Consider the following 17,117-nt stretch of genomic DNA (forward strand, 5'->3'; position numbering starts at 1 on the left):
TGAAGACCTACAGCTGCTGGGTAAAGGTGGAGGTGAAGGTGTGTGCAGGGCCACATGGTCTGGGACCCACCTAGCCAGCTGTTGATGCATTGGTGATGACGGTGAAATGCCTTTCCAGCTGTGCACCACCCTGTACTGGGTCCATTTCCCAGAGCCAGCAAGACAGTGGTCACTGCTATATTCTGCAAAGCTATAATCTAACTTAGAGTTGAATCCCATTTTGACATCACACCCTGTTTGCCTCCCCCGCCCCCCCCCACCCCTGGCCAGAATAACATATTGGTCTGTACTCAATTCAGATTTGTAAATTCAGCATCCCTCATGCCACATGATGCCCTGTTTGAAAAATCGAGTGAAGACTGTCTAGGTCTCTGATGCTAATGAGAAAGTTTGGTCTGAGTGCAAGGTCTCTTTAGTGCAACCTGGCACATCACCTTCATCCAACTTTGAATTTTTTATTAGACCTCTGTGTTGTGCTGACCCCCAAAAGCCTTCAAGATCTTTAACCTGAGTGTGCCCCAGCCCATTGGCAATGGACTTTTGGAAAGCTCAGAGACCAGTAGAGAGGCCAGGGACAAAAGACTGAGGGGAAAAAAAATAGGGATTTTCTAGAAAAAGGTATTTGGAATCAAAGAGGAATTTCAGGGGAATATTAGCAGCTGTCTATTTTTAAAAAAGACTTAAAGGAGAGAATGGGTAATAATGAAGTGGGAGTGGCCAGTATAGACCACTCTCACGTAAGAAATACGTTAAAACCCATTGTTATAGGCATTTTTTGAGTGACCAGAATGCTTATGACTTCCCAGTAGATAATACCTCAAAGTCATGCTCTCACAATTTTACACATGTAAATGGGACTTTCTAATCTCGAGAAGCTGCCCAATACTGTCACAGAATTATTTCATTCTCTTACTTAGGTAGTCCAGATCCCATAAATGATAGTCTAGGTTTTAATGGAACCCAGAGGAACCACAGTTTTGACTGGAGCAGTCTTTCATCTAATGTCCTTGTCTCTACATAATTATTAGTAGCACTCCTTTTATGCTCCAATGTGTACCTATTTAGCCAACAAATTGTATGATTACCAAATCAGCATGTACAATGAGTATGGTTAAGAATTTTCTTTACAGTTCATCCAATGAGTAGTGATGTTAGGAAATCATTGATTAGACCTTAAGTTATCTACAGTGATCATTCTCAAACTTTAGCATGCATCACAATCACCTGGAGGTCTCATTAAAACACCAATTATTGGGCCTTCAACCCTGGAGTTTCTGATTCTGTAGATCTGGAGTAAGGCCTAAGAATTTGTATTTCTAACCGTTTCCCAGGTGATCTAGGGAAGACAGACTTTGAGAACCACCAACTTGCCAGGCATGGTGGCTCACACCTGGAATCCCAGTACTTTGGGAGGCCAAAGCAGGCAGATCACCTGAGGTCAGGAGTTCGAGACCAACATGGAGAAGCCCTGTCTCTACTAAAAATACAAAAATTAGCCAGGCGTGGTGACGTGCACCTGTCATCCCTCCAGGGGAAAACTGTTGTCTGTCATGTGTGCATTTTCAAGCACTCAGTTTCCGACTTCAAAGCCCCCTTGGCAGACATTACTGTGGTAGCACTTCCGTGTGTCCCACTCTTGCCACCCCTTCTGAAGCCACCATCAGTGCCCACATGGGCTCGTGCAGTGGTTCTGCATTGCAAACAACAGCAACTGACTCTGGTTATCTTAGGGAGAGAAGGAATTTGTGGAAAGGAGTACAGCAGTCAGAGAAAAGCAGAAACCAGACTCAGTATGAGCAGATTCCGAGAGAACATCCAAGAGCTGGCCAGAGGTCCCACCTGGGGACAGCCTGGTTAGAGGAAGAGTGCCATTGCTGAGTGCTGGAAGCTGGCTCCAGCCCAGAGGGCATCACCACGGCCAGAAGCCACCTCTTCAACCACCGTGAATGGAAAGAATTCTGTACTATTTTGCTTCTTGGCATCCCTTGTTCCCTTTGGTCACATGACTGAGCTCTAGCCGCCACAGGGAGGCAGACAGAGTATCAGCCTTTTCAGCTTCTGTCGCAGAAGACTGGACCAGACTTCCATCAGGACCCCACAGTAATGATTTCCTCAGATACAGGAAGGAGCTTCAGATTCTGGGCAGCCACACATTGAACGAATGCCCCCTTGAGTATTCAATGCCCTATTCCAAATGTTTTCCCCTAATCTCACCATGAAGAAATCTCTAGCTTTTTTCTATCTCAGCGAGACTTGCAAATGTTTCTACTTCATATTATTTGCAGAAGAAAATAAACATTTATGTTCTTTTCAAAGGAGGACAGGAGGTGATAACTTAGATTAAAATATGGAAATTAATAAATAGTAAGATTAAGAAAGGCTTTTAAGGTCCCAAGGAGACAATATGTAGAGATTCAGTGGAATTCAGAATTGACAGGAAAAGAAAAATACAAGCAGGAAGGGGACATGACTGGCCCTGAGGAAGTCCATTGGTAGGACCCTGGGTTGCTGGTGTCCCCAACAGTCTCTTCCTTTTTTGAGACAGGGTCTCACCCTGTCACCTAGGCTGGAGTGTAGTGGCACAATCGTAGCTCGCTGCAGCATTGACCTCCCAGAGCTCAAGCAATCCTCCTACCTCAGTCTCCTGAGTAGCTGGGACTACGTGTGTGTGCTGCCACTCCTGGCTAATTTGCCTCTTCTGATGCCAAAGCTTTACCTAATTATTTTTCCTTTATGGGCAGAATGTTTCCCACTTGACACTTCTGTGGGAAAAAACAGCAGTAGGGATCCTGGAGAATGCTGGGCAGGCCCCTTGCTCAGACCGGCTTTTCCATCATTGTGTCATCAAATGCATCTCCAGATTCCCAGAGACCTTTAACAGACTGGGCCCCAGTCCCTGAATCTGATGCCACTACAGCATCTGGGAATCAGCTGGCCGATGGCTCAAAGCAATTCTGGGAGCTGGACTCCACCTCCCCTCTCTGAGTGTGCCTCACCATCATGTTGGCTCAACACTGGGACCAGTGCCCATCCCCAGAGCTTCCCAGCAAGTCACTCATCAGAGGTGGTCACTCATCCTAGAGTCCTGCTTCTTCGTGTTCCCAGTTATTGTGCTAGCAGTGCTGCTAAACTGATTGATAAGAGGCCTGTAGCTTGCCAATTGTCTAAGCTGCCATTGGATCTGAGCCTTCTTAGACCTCCCCAGTCCTGGGCCACTCCCTCTTCTCTCTGTGGCTGTATCCCTTGGTGCCCTGTTGGCTGGGAATGGGCAGGACCCCACCATGAGCAGATGTAGCTGATGCATTCTGTAGACAGCTAAGGCTTATGGTTGGCTGGATCAGGGATGAGAAGTCTGGGACCAAAAGAAGACACAAGTAATTTCACTTCTTTGTGTAGCCTCTGCACTCCTGCTCATAGGGGTCAGAAAGTTTCTAAGAGGGAGAGTTGGGAAGGAGGAAGGAGGAGGAATGGGCCAGAGAAGTAAGGTGGGTTCTCGGGGGCGGTGGTCTTTATTCATAGTCCAGGCTGTTTTCTTGGGGGGTGAGACCCACCACTTGCCACCACAGGAACAAAGCTAAGCTCGAGGGCTTCATCACACTTGGTATCCACACCTGTTTTCCCAAGTCACTGCCCAGAGCCCTGCTTTCAAACTTGGTGCTATTTCAGGCCACCTGGGAGAAGTAGGTCTTGAAGATCACAGTTCTCTCAATGCCCCCAAACAATTAAGAGCCACCACCTGACATGCAGCCCACCCCAGAGGATGATTTGCAGGTGAGGGCTAGTACATACAGTGCCTCTCGCCCCCAGGATGCCCACTGCAGAAGTCTTTACTGCCATCTGTCTTTCCCCATACCAGTTCCGCCACTGGTCTGGAAACAGTCTAAGGATGGGAATTCTGACCCATGAGTCTTTGAAACTCCAGAGCCCAGTGCTCTTCCTGACACCTCACAGCATGTTTGGAAATGTTGAACTATTTGGATCCTCTTTTTGGCTGAGGGGGTCCTCACTTACCTGCTTCCCTCTGACTCCCTAAAGTCAGGAAGCCAGTAGGGATAGGGGCCTTCAGACTCACACCTACAGAAGCTTAGAGCCCGCAGGACCATCCATAACATGGTAGTGGGCAGTCCTGTCCTCTTGCAAGCCCTGTGCTGGGCAAGGGTCATGCCCCCTCCCACCATGGCTGTGCTGCCTATAAAGTCAGGGGTTGTAGAATCAGCCCATCTCTCAGTACCTTCCAGCTGTAGTTTTTTTTTATTGTATACCTGGGCCCTGCTGAGATTAGGAGTCCCGTGAAGCCATTTTCATCCCAGAACTCTCCTCCTTCATGGGCACTTTCATGGAGCCTCTTTTTCCCTCTGCCTTTGGGAGCAATGACTAGATTAAACAAGGCTCTAGGCCAGGAGCCCCTTCCCACCAGCACACTGAAAATTGTGCCATGAAAAAGGGGCCAGGCGGGAACCCGGCAGTGACACCAGCCTTTGTTGGGTGCTATGCACAGCTCTAAGGCATGGCCTTCAGCCACTCTGCATATGGCCTCAGCTAACCAAGGATGCTTTCTGTTTGTAATATTGCTTTATAATTTTGTAAAAATTCACAAATTTATAATATGTGGATATATAATATAAACCTGATATTTGAGCATTTAGATTTGAGCAATATTTCAAGGTATGATGATAACACTCTGAAGGGATTTGTAGCTTTACAAAATCTTTCAATCCTGTTTTGCTTTGTACAACTAACACATTCCAGATTTCTCAATCCACACAAATTTGGTACTCACCACATTTACAGGAACCTAACAGTTCACAAGAAAGATCTGGGGAGATCCAGACAGAACACACAGGGAGACACAGAAAGACGGTTCTGGTTAATAAGAGCTTGAAAATGAATCTTCAACTCCTGTCATATGTTTTTCTAATGGAGCAAAATCCACTCTTACTCTTCTTCCCTAACCCTAACCCTCTTTTTAGGATGAGTTGTGAAGGTTTTCATTTATTTGTCAGTCCAAGAATAGTTTTTGTTTCTGTTGTTGTTTTAGAGGTAGTGTCTCTGTGTGTTGCCCAGACTACAGTGCAGTGGCATGATCATAGCTCACTACAGTCTCTACCTCCTAGGCTCGAACTATCCTCCCACCTCAGCCTCCCAAGTAGCTTGGACTATAGGTGTGCACCACCACACACAGTTAACTTTTAATTTTTAGTAGAGATGAGGTCTTGCTATGTTGACCAAGATGGTCTCAAACTCCCGGGCTCAAGCAGTCCTCCCACCTTGGCTCCCAAAATTCTGGGATTATAGGTATGCGCCATCACACCTAGCCTTAGTGTTTTAATTTCAAAGAACACAGCTGTATCCTTTCTCTGTCACCTGCAGTCCCTGATACTTGTTAAACAAGACTATGTTTTCTAGCCCATTTCTCCCCCTCATGAATACAAGGCCCGCATCTGAGCCTCTGTGAGAACCAGAGAGGTTGCTCACAGTCCTTGTTGTATACAGGTGGGTGTTCACTAGAAACTGGATGAGGAATCCCAGTGCCAATGTCATGGGTATCTCCTAATTTTTTTAGATAATGCCTAATCTGCCCTCAAGGCCACCATGTTGGTGCAGAGGTGAGAAGCTCATCATGCCCTTACTGAAATTGAGCAGAGGTGCTGGGGTCCATGAGACACACCCCCATAACCACACCCCATAACCAAATGATTACTTCAACTTCAGAAAGAATTCTTGTTCCAGATTATTTTCTAGGTCTAAAGTTCTAGGAAAGAAGAAATGCTGTCTTTCCCTGAGGGATCTTCCAGTAAGTAGGCAGAAGCAGCATGACTTGTGTGGCTTTTGAGAGCCATTTCTGCTGATGTCTTCAGACCAAAAGTGCAAAGAGAGGAATGCAATAGGTCATGCTGAGGCTTTGGGGAAATGCTTATGCTCCTCAGCCTAGAAGGCTCTGTGAATGAATTTTAGAATGGAAAATGCAGTATAAACATAAAGCTCAGGAAAGGATGGTAACCAAGAAAAACCTTAGGAAATGGTCTTGTGACAGCACATTCTAAGCATAGCCATCAAGTCTGTGTACAGAGGTGAAGGTACATATTAAATGGTTTACTGATACTCCATTACAATACATAGTACATTTTGTGGGTTGTTCTTTATTAGCAGTATTTCAGAGCATTCTACAAAATCACAGTGAATGTCAACTGTTGCTGCATTTCTATCAGTACCTGCATGTGCATCCATGATACCATGCCTAGAGGATCTGTTTCTGATTTTTAATAAATCAATCTGTAGCATACCCCAGAAGAAGAAATCAAAGGGGGCCCAAGGTATAGTAGCTTCTGTTTGGAGATTTACTATAGTCTTTGTTTTCCTTAGCAAGTTCAGAAGCTAAGCATAGATATCTCCATTCGACATGCAGAGTAGTCTGGTGCAATGACAGGATACACGCTTTTCAATCAAATAGGGTGGAGGCCAAAGCCTGGTTTAGCCACTAACACCACCTATATGACCTTGGGCAAGTAACTAATCCTCTTGCCTCAGTATTGTCATCTGCAAAATGGGATGGAAATAGTCCCTACCTTATGGAATTGTGGGTATTGGTCATAGCATGATTAAAATGTGCCTGACATTTGGTAGGCAGCCCACAAGTAGGATATGTTACTATGATGTAGAACCACAATTCTTGCTTTCTGTAGCTTACCCACAGTCAGCTTTTAATGTGTTCCTAATAGAGCTAAAAAGACCAAGACAATTTCTCCAATGTTCGGCTAACATAAGTCAATCGCATTATTTCTTAATCTCATTCTGATATGGAGAAAAATTATTACATTCTTTATATTTTCTTGAGCCAGTGGACAATTAGGTAAGAATAGGGATAGACTATATAAGAGCTAGTCCACTATGTAATATGGAAGAACTTGCCCAGAAGTGGGAGTCAAGTGCAGGGATATTTGCTGCTATTGTGCCTTGAGACCTCAAGGAAACCTAGACTTTCTAGGTTTCAGGCTGGGTATTTGCAGTATACTGGGTGGGCTGTGTGGTTTTGAGACTGCTTCTAGCCAAAATGCCATGTTTCTGTTTGCTCACTTGGCGAGCTTAATCTTCTCTCAACAATATGGTTTTTAAAGCTGTCTTTACATCATTGTTCACAGAATGACGAGCTGGAAGAGACACAGATACCACCTAGGGTGACAGTCTGATTTTACAGATAAAGAAACTGGGACTCAGAGAATAAGGCTTTCTTCCTCCTTATATCTTATTGCTAGATTTTGCTAAGGTAAAACCAGAACCGGGGTGTCCTGACTCATAGATTGGTGCTGTTTCCATTATACCCCCATTGTCCTTTCCCACAGATCAGGTATCACATTTAAGAACCAAATATGAAAACATAACAGAACTGAATTTTTTTTTTTTTTGACAGAGCCTTTACTCTTGTAGCCAAGGCTGGAGTGCTGTGGCATGATCTCAGCTCACTGCAACCTCCACCTCCTGGGTTCAAGTGATTCTCCTGCCTCAGCCTCTTGAGTAGCTGGGATTACAGGCACCTGCTACCACACCTGGCTAATTTTTGTTATTTTAGCAGAGACAAGGGTTCACCATGATGGCCAGGCTGGTCTCGAACTCCTGAGCTCAGGTTATCTGCCTACCTCGGTCTCCCAAAGTGCTGGAATTATAGGCATGAGCCACCGTGGCAGGCCCAGCACAGCTGACTTTTGACACTTGCAACCTAATCATTTTATTGAATGACTACAAGGTTTCTACACTTCTATCTAATGGTCTTTTAATTACCCAGAGAAATAGATAACTATTAGAATTTGGGGATAAAAGGGTATGGTTGACATAGTGTGTGAGCCCTAAAGGAACTTCTCAGGGACATGACGGTTCATCTTTGAGTTTTGCATTTTAGAATCTTTGAGAAGCTCTGGATTTCCACTCACCCACTTGCTAGGACCATACATTATAACCTCAGAATCTAACAGTTAATCCATATCTTCCCTGACTTTATAGTACCCTGCGGTCAAATATGTTTGTTCCTGGTGAAGTAAGGAGATTATTTCATTTTGACACAAGTCATCATGGGAATCTAATAATCATATGCATGATCACAAGATGTACATAGCATGCATGAGTAAATCAAGAAATAACAAACCAAATCAAACTGCTTTGTTAGATGGCATACATATTACAAGTTGACATGGAGAGGAAGTGGTGTCCTCTTAACTAGTATCTTCTCTGTGTGTCTGTCCTATGGTTCTGGCTTAGGTTAAAGTCGGGTTTACCTTCCTCTTCCTCTGCTCAGATTGAGCCTTCTATGGAAGCCATAAGAGCAGAGAGAGAAACTTCTGAGTGTTTAATTGGCAGCTACTTTCAATGGAAAAGCATATTCACCATTTAGGAATGCTGCTGTATTGGAGTTAATTTTCGTGAAAAGAATATACAGTAATCCCCCTTTTCCATGGCTTTGTTTTTTGTGCTTTCAGCTACCCACAGTCAACTATAGTCCGAAAATGGTAAGATATTTTGAGAGAGAGAAAGAGACCACTTTTATTACAGTATATTGTTTTAATTGTACTATTTTATTACTAGTTATTGTTAATCTCTTACTGTGCCTAATTTATAAATTATCCTTTATCATAGATATGTATATATGAAAAATCATAGTATATCTAGGGTTCAGTACTCTCCACAGTTTCAGATATCCACTAGGGGTTTTGAAATGTATCCACGTCAAATAACGAGGAATACTGTACTTTCTGCAGTAATTTTGAAGAAAAATCGGTTGTGGAACTGATTTTTAAAAGACTGCTTTCTTTAAGAAAGAGAACAGAAAGCAATCAATTTAAGCTGGGGTTCTTTTTCCCCCATTGTAGTGAGAAATGTAAAGCATTCAACTCAGGTCTCTTAAAAATTAAGAAAAGGAACCATAAAATGTTCAATATTAAAACAATTTTTAGTTGTACATTATATATTTGTCTCAGATTAAAATCAGCAGATATACAAGGGAAGGGAGGAGTGAAGCCAGAAGCAGAAAGGTAGGAGAGAAAAGGCTGAGAAACAAACAAACCAAAACACAGACGATACAAGGAGTGAAAGAAAGATTAGAAAAACCAGAAGAGGGTTGGAAGACAGGATAATATTTAGGAACGAAGAGAAAGGATGACAGGACTGTATAGCTTTTGCACTTAAGCACAGCTTCTCATTAGTTTTATCATCCTTTCTTTGAAGTCTTACTCTCCACCTATGAACTACACGTTCCATAAGCATGAGAATTGTGCTGGATTTTGCTTACTATTGTTTTCCCAGTGCCTAACAGAGACATAGTAAACACAGCAAAGATTATTAAGTGAATGGATGAACAAAGAAACAAATGAAAAAAGAGAGTGTAGGGAAAGGGAATTCTGTGGCTCAAATGGCACCAGCTATGGTCCACTGAGAGCTGCCATTGTTTCCTCAAAAGCAAGAGGCCATGGACTTGGCTGATCCTGGCCCCTGAGATGCTTGCAATAGTGTTTCTTTGGAGGCAGCTTTACAAACACTCACACGTTATCCGTGAGAGTTGCAGTCTACTGTTAGAACAAGGTTTTGCATCTGTTTCTTTCGGAAACTTTTTGAAGGTTGATGTTTTCACCATCCCTCCCATTCCTGGTACCTTCTTACCCCAAGCCCAGTCTGTGATGCTCCCAAATCCTCCTGCCCCAACAGCCCCTCTGGAATCCTTGTCCTGTTGTGTGTTGAAAAAATCTCTCCCAGAACGCTGCTTTCTTGGCTGCTCTCCCAAGAGAAGCCCTGTCTTAGTCCGTTTTGTGTTGCTGTAACAGAATACATGAGACTGGGTGATTTATAATGAACAGAAATTTATTGGCTTACAGTTCTGAAGGCTGAGAAGTCTATTTTCAAGGTGCCCGCATCTGGTGAGGGCCTTCTTGCTGCGTAATAACAGGATAGAAGGTGAGGGGGTGAGAGAAAGAGAGGACCGAACTTGCCCTTTTGTTACAGCACCAATCACCACCCCCATGAGGTGGAAATTCACACATTAGCCTCATGGTCTAATCACTTCCTGAAAGTCCTGCATCTTAATACTGTTACAATGCCAATCAAATTTAAAAATTAAATTGAATTTTGGAGCGGACAAGCATTCAAACCATGGCAAGCCCTGTCTCGTTTAGCCCCTTGGTGGCAGCTGCCTATTTTTCCCAACCTGTCTGTATTAAGAGCCCTGGAAAAGGGTCAGCACTCTGGGCTCCTCATCACCAAGAAATCAACACACCTCAAACCTCCCACAAAAATGCACTTTTCTAGTCCTTCCCATCCTATCCTTTAATACCTCCTGGTCACTCTTGTTCATTCATACAGATTTTGGCCCTTGGCCACCCACAGCCTCCTCATCTACCCTGACTACTGACCTGCAGGATGACTTCAGGAGTTTTGTGCACAGTTCATCAAAAAATTAGCCTCTGCAAATTCTGTGATTTTTTTTAATGGTGGTAAAATGTATATAAAACACAATTTACCATCTTACCGTTGAAGTGTACAGTTTTGTGGCATGAAGCGCATTCACACTGTTCTGCAACCATCACTAATCTATCTCCAGAAATTTCTTATCTTCTCCAGCTAATAGTCTGTATCCATTAAACACTAACTTCCCAAGTTCAGTGATACTTACTTTTACCAGGCTTAAGGCACTCTCACCTCAAAATTTTGCATTTCATAAAGTTGTTTTACCTTCGGAATTTTAAATTTTGTTTTTTTACTTTCTGTCCACAATCTCCTGTCTTGCCAACAGACCTTGGTGCAGACAGATCTGAGTTGGGATCCCAGCTAATCCAGTTACTAGCTTCGTTTCTTAATCTATTTTGTGTTGCTGTGAAGAAATATCTAGGACTGGATAATTTACAACGAAAAGAAAGTTATTTAGGGAATGGTTCTGAAGGCTACACGAGAAGCACAGTGCCAGCATCCGCTTGGTTTCTGGTGAAGGCTTTTGTGCTGCATCAAAATATGGCAGAGAAGGGCCAAAGGGGAGGTGGGCATATGCAAAAAGACAGCAAGCCCTAGGGCACCCTGGCTTGTAACATCGCACTCTCACGGGAACTAATCCATTCCCCCGAAAACCCATCGAGGCTCCTAAGAGGGAGAACTCACCAGATGCAGTGGCTCACGCCTGTAATCCCAGAACTTTGGGAGGCCGAGGCAGGTGGATCACCTGAGGTCGCAAGTTTGAGACCAGCCTGACCAACATGAAGAAACCCCGTCTCTACTAAAAGTACAAAATTAGCCAGGTGTGGTGGCGCATGCCTGTAATCCCAACTACTCAGGAGGCTGAGGCAGGAGAATCGCTTGAACCCAGGAGGCGGAGGTTGTGGTGAGCCGAGATTGCACCATTGCACTCCAGCCTGGACAACAAGAGTGAAACTCAGTCTTAAAAAAAAAAGAGTGATAGCTCACTTACTACTGTGAGAATGGCACCAAGCCAATTCCTGAGGGATCTGCCCCCATGACCCAAATACCTCTCATTGGGTCCACTTCCAACACTGGAGATCAAATTTCAACAGGAGATTTGGAGAACACAGACAACCCCTATCTAAACCATGGCACCTCACTTTCTTCAGTTGTAAAATTCAGATGATAGGTAATGTAAATTCTGGATAGATAACAGAACCTAAGTTCACAGAATTGTTGAAAGGAATAAGTGCTTAAAGAGCATTTAGCACAGGTCTGTTCTCCTCCATCTTTCCTACCACTTCACACATTAACGTGTGAACTCCCTTAAACCTTGATCTTTCTGATGCTCATCCCAGGGAGAGACAGCATGCTGTATCAGTCGAGCTTTCTATCTCATCTGCACATCCACCTGGGCTGTGGGTGAGCAGCTGGACCAGCCACACTACCGTGCAAGCATTTCATGGGCCCCTGTTAGGTTTCCTCTGCTCTTCCCCCATAGGCCTATTCCAGATCTTTCCCCTTTGCTCCATCTCCCTGCCCAGCCAGTCTTCCCTGTGTCTGTAAACCAGAGTCCTTAACACTTTAATGATATTAGAACCACATACATTTCCTGAGGTCCTGATTTGGTAAAAGGTGGTGGGGTGGGAATCTGCAGTTTTAAAAAGCAACCAGGGGATTTCGATACACACAGTGTGCAGCCCGCTGTTTGTGGAGGGCTGTCCTGAGCCATAAGCTCCTTGAGAGCAGACACACAGTCTTATCTGACTTTCCCCCCTAAATACCTAACAATAGATGCTGAAGGATTGATTGAATGAATGAATCTGTCACTCTGCACCTCAGAGTAAGTTACTGTTTGCCTTTGAAATGCTAATTAGGTGCAGCTGTTTAAATGCAGTTTAAAACTTTTCAATATGTTTTATCTTTAGTTCTTTATCAGCCCTTTTCACTGCCATTGGGGGCAGGGAACTATAAAGAACTTGTTATTCTCTGCCTAGCAACAACAACAAAAAGCCAACCCAAGGGCCAGGTAAGATTGAGCCTGCAGTCTATAGATACACAAATTGGGCCTTGCCACTGTCACTTAGGCAAGAACACTGATGACTCTCATTCTAGGGATTCCACAGGCAGAGGCTGTTGTAGCCATTTCAGTTGCCTTTTCTGGAATGGAAAGAGTTTCAAGCACAATGCTCACTGCTAGGGATGTTGGGAGAAGGTGATTTAGAGAAATAGGTGGGTAGACAGAGACAAAGACTGGCACACCCCATCAATGCTGCAGAGGCTTCAAATCCCAGCTTTGCCATTTACTAGCTTGTGACAAGTGTAATGAAACTTAGAACCTCTTGTTTCCTTATCTGTAAAATGGGGACCACATGATTTACCTTGCGGAGCTTCGGGGAGGATGGAAAAATGTCATATAAGTAATACATAGTGATTCTATGATGTCAGACAATTGAGCAGAGTCTTGAAGAAAGCATCTGTCAGTCTCTACCACGATTGGAGGGAAAACACACACACACACAACACCTACACCCAAGCTGCCTACAAAAACAGAAGTGGAACCAGCTATTGCCCTTTGGGGAAGTCTAACTCTCACCCATTGCAGTAAAATATTTCCAAAGGGAGCAGACAGAGTAACCTCGGGCCATGCCCTCCCACTTCCCTCTTCCTCAAGTGGAGCTCGGAGGGAGGCAGAGCTGATGGGGAGCCTTTATAGGGGAAGTGGGAGGTAAAGTAGTGTGGGTGGCTGAGGCTGAAACATTTCTTTCACCACCTTCCTATACCGTCCCCCCCCTTCTCTTCTGTGCCAGGGGGAAAGAGAAACAGGGCATGCCTATGCTGTACCCACACACACTTGGATCTGCTCCCCCAGCCTCCAGACCCCACCTCATCATTCGTCATCGTTCACTGAATGCCTGTAGCCCTCACGGTGCTTTCTAAAGGCCTCAGCTGGAACCTCCCTGGGAGCCCGTATAAAGCTTGCTTCAATATTTGGGGTCTTCCCCCAGCCCGTGAAGACCAGTGTCTAAGCCCTACGTCAGCCCTTCCCTGTGCCTGGTTTTCTCTCTCCAGTTTGAGTGCTAAGAGACTTTGGCGTATATGTGAATAATAATAAACAGCTGTCGACATTCTCCCCTTCCATACTTATTCCCTTATTCCCACACATTTATTTACTTTCAGGAGAAGAATTTGGATTGGTTTCCTCGGATGCGAGCCATGTCCCTCGTTAGCAATGAAGGCGACAGTGAGCAAAATGAAATTCGGAACCTTCAGGAGAAGTTGGAATCGACCATGAGTCTGGTCAAACAGCTGTCGGGTCAGCTGGCAGAGCTCAAGGAGCAGGTGGGTGCATTCAGGGAGACGGTGCTGGGTGGGATAAAATCCTTCACCACCTCCGGTGAGGGGAGACAGAGGGTCCAGGGAGCCAGGTCATTAGCCATAGAGGATTGCAAACTCCGAGAAGGAAACCTCAAATCGTACTGTAGAACCGCATCCCAGCAAACGGGGACTTCCACTTATCCCATCTCCCTGAGCCTTGTGCGACACTTCTCCTTCTATGGAAGGGGGAAAGGAGAAAATGCCGAACTACAAGCACCTCTTTGCATTAAAAAAAAAAAAATTATTTTCTGCCATGATAGTAACTACTAAGCCCATGGGAAAGGCAGATCCTCATTAGTATCTGCCATTTCAATGCTATAATCAACCCCTTTATCATATAAAATTGTTAGTATTAGTAAAAATATCAACAGTAACCATGGTAGCTATTAAAATGACTGTGGTGATGGTGACAGCTATGTGACAGGCAAGATCTGTTTTCTAAAATGGCTCCTGCTTCCTAACCACAGAGAGGGGTTTGCTGTTTTTCTCTGTTTATGGAAATTCACTTTTTAAAAAAATCCCTTTTTTGATAAATATATTCTATATGATGCTGGACAGTAGGTAGTTGGGGAATATTAACTCAAAACGGTTGTGGCCACCAGCACTGGGTAAGAGCGAGAAAATCCGCTGAACACACACTCTCTCTTTTCCCCCAGATGACAGAACAAAGGAAGAATAAGCAGAGACTGGGCTTCCTCGGATCAAACACACCCCATGTGAATCATCACATGCCACCACACTGATACCATGGGGGGAAGCCGTGACTAGCCTTTCATCAGTGTCCTGCCTGATCACTGAATAAAGAACTGAGATGGAGGGGAGTGAACAGTGCCTATTGTTAAAAGTTAAAAACAACCAAGTGCCAAGATGTTGAGTGGGATAGCTCCGAGAACAATTTATAACTGTGTTTTCATGGTTGCGAAGACCTAACCTCAAATACATCTGCTAGAAAGCGCACATCACACATTCGCAATGCAACGGGAAGAAAAGGCTTGCCCAAAAGGCTGGAGAGGGCAGGGAGCGGCAGGGTGGAAGGAGACACGGGGCAGAGAGAACTATCTTCTGCTAAATCGATAGGAGTCAGTTTTGTCTTAAATACTGACTACAGCCACTGACATGGTTGGCTGGAATTTCTTTCTTTTAATTGTGGCATATAGGTTCATGATACAAGAAGTCATACTTTGGTGGCTAAGTTTTCCTAAGGAAAATAACTGAAAAGATGAAAAGTGAGAGTTGAAAAGAGAAATGATAATGCTTCCAAACTATAGCTGTCACAGGGCAATTTCTTTATTTATAACATGAAGCACAATGGGTTTACAGCTCTAGGAACTTAGTACTTTGGAGCTTTTGCCTCTCATGCTGACAACATAACAGAATGTGATTGCCTTCTCCAGATTCAGACAGGCTCCGTCAATGTGGAGCACAAAAGGAGATTTTCGTATAACTTGTTGAAAACATGCTCTAAGTCATGTATAGGCTAAGATTTTTAAAAGATCTAAGGGAATAAAAAGCCAACAGTAAACCCCAGGAATGGGTTTTTTGAGACCGTGTGTATGCTATTAAAATATATTGAGATTAATACATGAACATGCTTAAAGGTGATAGGAATTATTGAGAAACTTATGGTGGTGGCATTGCCTTTTATAAACCTGGAGTGAAAGCTGTTTGACTTATGTTTGCTGTGCTTAAAGAACTGCTTCGGGAACTGAGTGTTTTTATTTATGCTATTCCTGCAGTTAGGAAAAAAAAATCCAAGAAATGTATTGAATACTCAAGAAAATGCCGCATTTCAATTATGTATTTAAAACTGTATCTGAAAGGGCTTTTCAAAATGTAGAAAGACAAAAACCTCTTATTCGAATTGTTTTTATGTTAAATCATGCACTCAGAATTTGTCGAGGGAGAGAATAACCTGGCGTGTTCAGGTTATTCTTAGAGACTACACATTTGGATAGCAGAGCAAAATATGGATAATTAAAGTGTTAGGAAAAGAAGCGGTGTGTTGGGACCCAGAGCAATGAATTTCTGAACTGAAGCTACTGGTACTCCCCAGCACCACCTCATACTAAGAATTCCTCACTCTGACATGGTAGTATTTTTTCTGACCAGGAGCCGAAAGACCCTGACATTCGTGATCCAAAGATATAAGAAATTTTGATATGTCTGCATGCAGCACAGAACTTTGAACCTAACAGGCAGTCAATAAATACATGAGAAATTTAGCTGTCATTCAGTTACTCTTAATTCTTTATAAAACTTTAAACGATAGCACATATTTGTTTGTTTTAAATGGCTTTCCCAAAATCAAAGTAGACTAAAGCAGCCATCTTTAAAATCCAGGATCATCAATGGTATTAACAGTGTCAGGTTAAAAGTATACTTTAAAATATTTTAATCAGGCAGAGTTTTATGGATAGAGAATAGAAGTGAAAGGTGGTAAATACTGAACATATTCCAATATAGGAACCTATCTCTATTTTAGTAAAAAATAAAATATTTCTGACATCTGAACTAGAGGTCAAGAGAATAAATTCATTTGTACACATCTGAGCAACCTATCTTTCAGATGATAAAGTATCTAGCCTTTTCTGACACCATAATAGTTCATTTTGTAGGGAATAAGCCATTAGGTGTATATAATTGCTATCTAGAAATGACCTAATGTCCCCAACCACTGTGTAGTGGCAGATCACTGTTTCACAGCATATTTTCTCCTAAGGAAATTATTCAAAAGAGACTGCAACTAACAAGACTCTTATTTCATCAAAATTTAAATATTTCTTAGTTGTATTTTTAATGCCTCTTTTCCGCCTAAATGCTTAGAAAAGGCACTTTTCAGAACATCAAATTCCTAATGGAGAAGATAATGGGGAAATTTGACATTTGATATAAATTTATATTTGTTATGTGTATGTTTGTTAATGCAACTGGAATATTTGACCTAGGTGAGTATCGGTTAACATCCTTGTATTTATATAGTGACATCAAAATAAATGCAATCATCTTGGACTTTGATGTTAAGGGAGATTTTGAAAAAATATTTAGTTATTTAAAATCCATATTGGGGCCGGGTGTGGTGGCTCAAGCCTGTAATCCCAGCACTTTGGGAGGCCGAGACGGGCGGATCACAAGGTCAGGAGATTGAGACCATCCTGGTTAACACGGTGAAACCCCATCTCTACTAAAATACAAAAAACTAGCCAGGCGAGGTGGCGGGTGCCTGTCGTCCCAGCTACTTGGGAGGCTGAGGCAGGAGAATGGCGTGAACCCGGGAGGCGGAGCTTGCAGTGAGCTGACCGGCCACTGCACTC

At 43.4% G+C, this 17,117-nt stretch overlaps 1 protein-coding gene across 2 annotated transcripts in view; it reads left to right on the forward strand.

The window, feature by feature from the left end:
* ITPR2 (inositol 1,4,5-trisphosphate receptor type 2) overlaps positions 1–16,813 on the forward strand; it is a 493,382-nt gene extending 476,569 nt beyond the window's left edge. For both annotated transcript variants that reach the window (XM_033222612.1, XM_033222613.1), the window contains 2 exons: positions 13,609–13,770; positions 14,463–16,813. In XM_033222612.1, the coding sequence (XP_033078503.1) occupies positions 13,609–13,770; positions 14,463–14,549 (249 nt within the window). In that variant the 3' untranslated portion in view covers positions 14,550–16,813. The remainder of the gene's footprint in view (positions 1–13,608; positions 13,771–14,462) is intronic.
* The last annotated feature ends 304 nt before the right edge of the window (positions 16,814–17,117 follow it).

The sequence above is a fragment of the Trachypithecus francoisi genome, unplaced genomic scaffold (assembly GCF_009764315.1).
Source record: "Trachypithecus francoisi isolate TF-2019V2 unplaced genomic scaffold, Tfra_2.0 Lachesis_group11, whole genome shotgun sequence".
NCBI lineage: Eukaryota > Metazoa > Chordata > Mammalia > Primates > Cercopithecidae > Trachypithecus > Trachypithecus francoisi.